Raw genomic sequence first — 1406 nt, forward strand, 5'->3', positions numbered from 1 at the left:
GCATTGGCTGCACAAAATTCTTGGCCTATTTTCCAGCTAGATGTCAAATCGGCATTCTTGCATGGGTACTTAGAGGAACAAATATTTATTGAACAACCCCCTGGTTATGAGAAAGTTGGAAATGAGCATAAAGTTTACAAATTGAAAAAGGAACTTTATGGACTAAAACAAGCCCCTCGAGCTTGGTAAAGTCGCATTGAGTCTTATTTTCTTAAGGCTGGTTTTATAAATTGTCCTTATGAACATACACTCTTTGTTAAGATTGGTGATGAAGGAAAAATGCTTATTGTTTGCTTATATGTAGATGATCTTATATTCACTGGAAATTGTGATGTTATGTTTGAAGAATTTAAGAAGTCTATGATGAATGAGTTTGAAATGACTGATCTTGGTATGATGCATTACTTTCTTGGCATAAGTGTAGCACAATCAAGTGATGGAATTTTTATTTCTCAAAATAAATATGTGGAAGATATTCTAGACAGGTTTCAAATGAAGGATTGTAATCCTGTGCACACTCCAGTTGAATGTGGCTTGAAGTTACATAAAGATCATGGAGGAAAAAAGGTTGACAGCACCTTCTACAAACAAATTGTGGGAAATTTGATGTATCTCACTGCAACAAGACCAGACATAATGTATTCTGTGAGTTTAATTAGCAGGTATATGGAAAATCCTACAGAAATACATTTGTTGGCTGCCAAGAGAATCCTTCGCTACTTGCAAGGAACAAGAACTTTCGGGATATTTTACAAGAAGGGTGTAAAATCTGATTTAGTGGGATTTACTGACAGTGATTATGCAGGAGATCAAGATGACAGGAAGAGCACATCAGGTTATGTTTTTATGATTGGTACAGGTGCTATTTCTTGGGCATCGAAGAAGCAACCAATTTTCACTTTGTCAAGCACAGAAGCTAAATTTGTTGCTGCTACAGCTTGTGCATGCCAAGCCATTTGGCTAAGGAGAATTCTTGAAGAACTTCACTTCAAGCAAGAATGAGCAACTTTAATTTATTGTGACAATAATTCTGCAATTAAATTGTCAAAGAATCCAATTTTACATGGGAGAAGCAAGCATATAGATGTGAAGTATCATTTCTCAAGGGATCTTACAAAGGCTGGTATAATTGATCTTAATTTTTGTAGAAGTGAGGATCAAGTTGCTGATTTGTTTACGAAGCCTCTTAAATATGTTGCGTTTCAAAAGCTCAGGGGATTACTTGACATATGTTCCATGGAGAAAGTCAAAGGATTTGGAGTAAACTAAATTTTTCAAGAACATCAGTTTAAGGGAGGGAATGTTAGAGTCTCTTTGTTTTTTGTCCGTTAGAAAATTCAATGGTCTTTTAAGTTTGATGTAATGGCCATGTGCTGCACTAAAGTTGTTTGATGAGTCTTAACGGT

General features: G+C 35.6%; 1 protein-coding gene across 1 annotated transcript; it reads left to right on the forward strand.

The window, feature by feature from the left end:
- Window positions 1-279: 279 nt before the first annotated feature.
- LOC133304708 (secreted RxLR effector protein 161-like) lies at window positions 280-1002 on the forward strand. Its single transcript, XM_061504761.1, has one exon. The coding sequence runs from the start codon at window positions 280-282 to the stop codon at window positions 1000-1002; it is 723 nt and encodes a 240-aa protein (XP_061360745.1).
- Window positions 1003-1406: the final 404 nt, after the last annotated feature.

The sequence above is a fragment of the Gastrolobium bilobum genome, unplaced genomic scaffold (assembly GCF_033153095.1).
Source record: "Gastrolobium bilobum isolate Gb01-03AN ecotype WA unplaced genomic scaffold, APGP_CSIRO_Gbil_v1 utg18295, whole genome shotgun sequence".
Lineage (NCBI taxonomy): Eukaryota > Viridiplantae > Streptophyta > Magnoliopsida > Fabales > Fabaceae > Gastrolobium > Gastrolobium bilobum.

Excerpts from the sequence above, each read along its gene's own strand:
- LOC133304708 (XM_061504761.1), top strand. The coding sequence starts at position 280 with ATGCTTATTGTTTGCTTATATGTAGATGATCTTATATTCACTGGAAAT.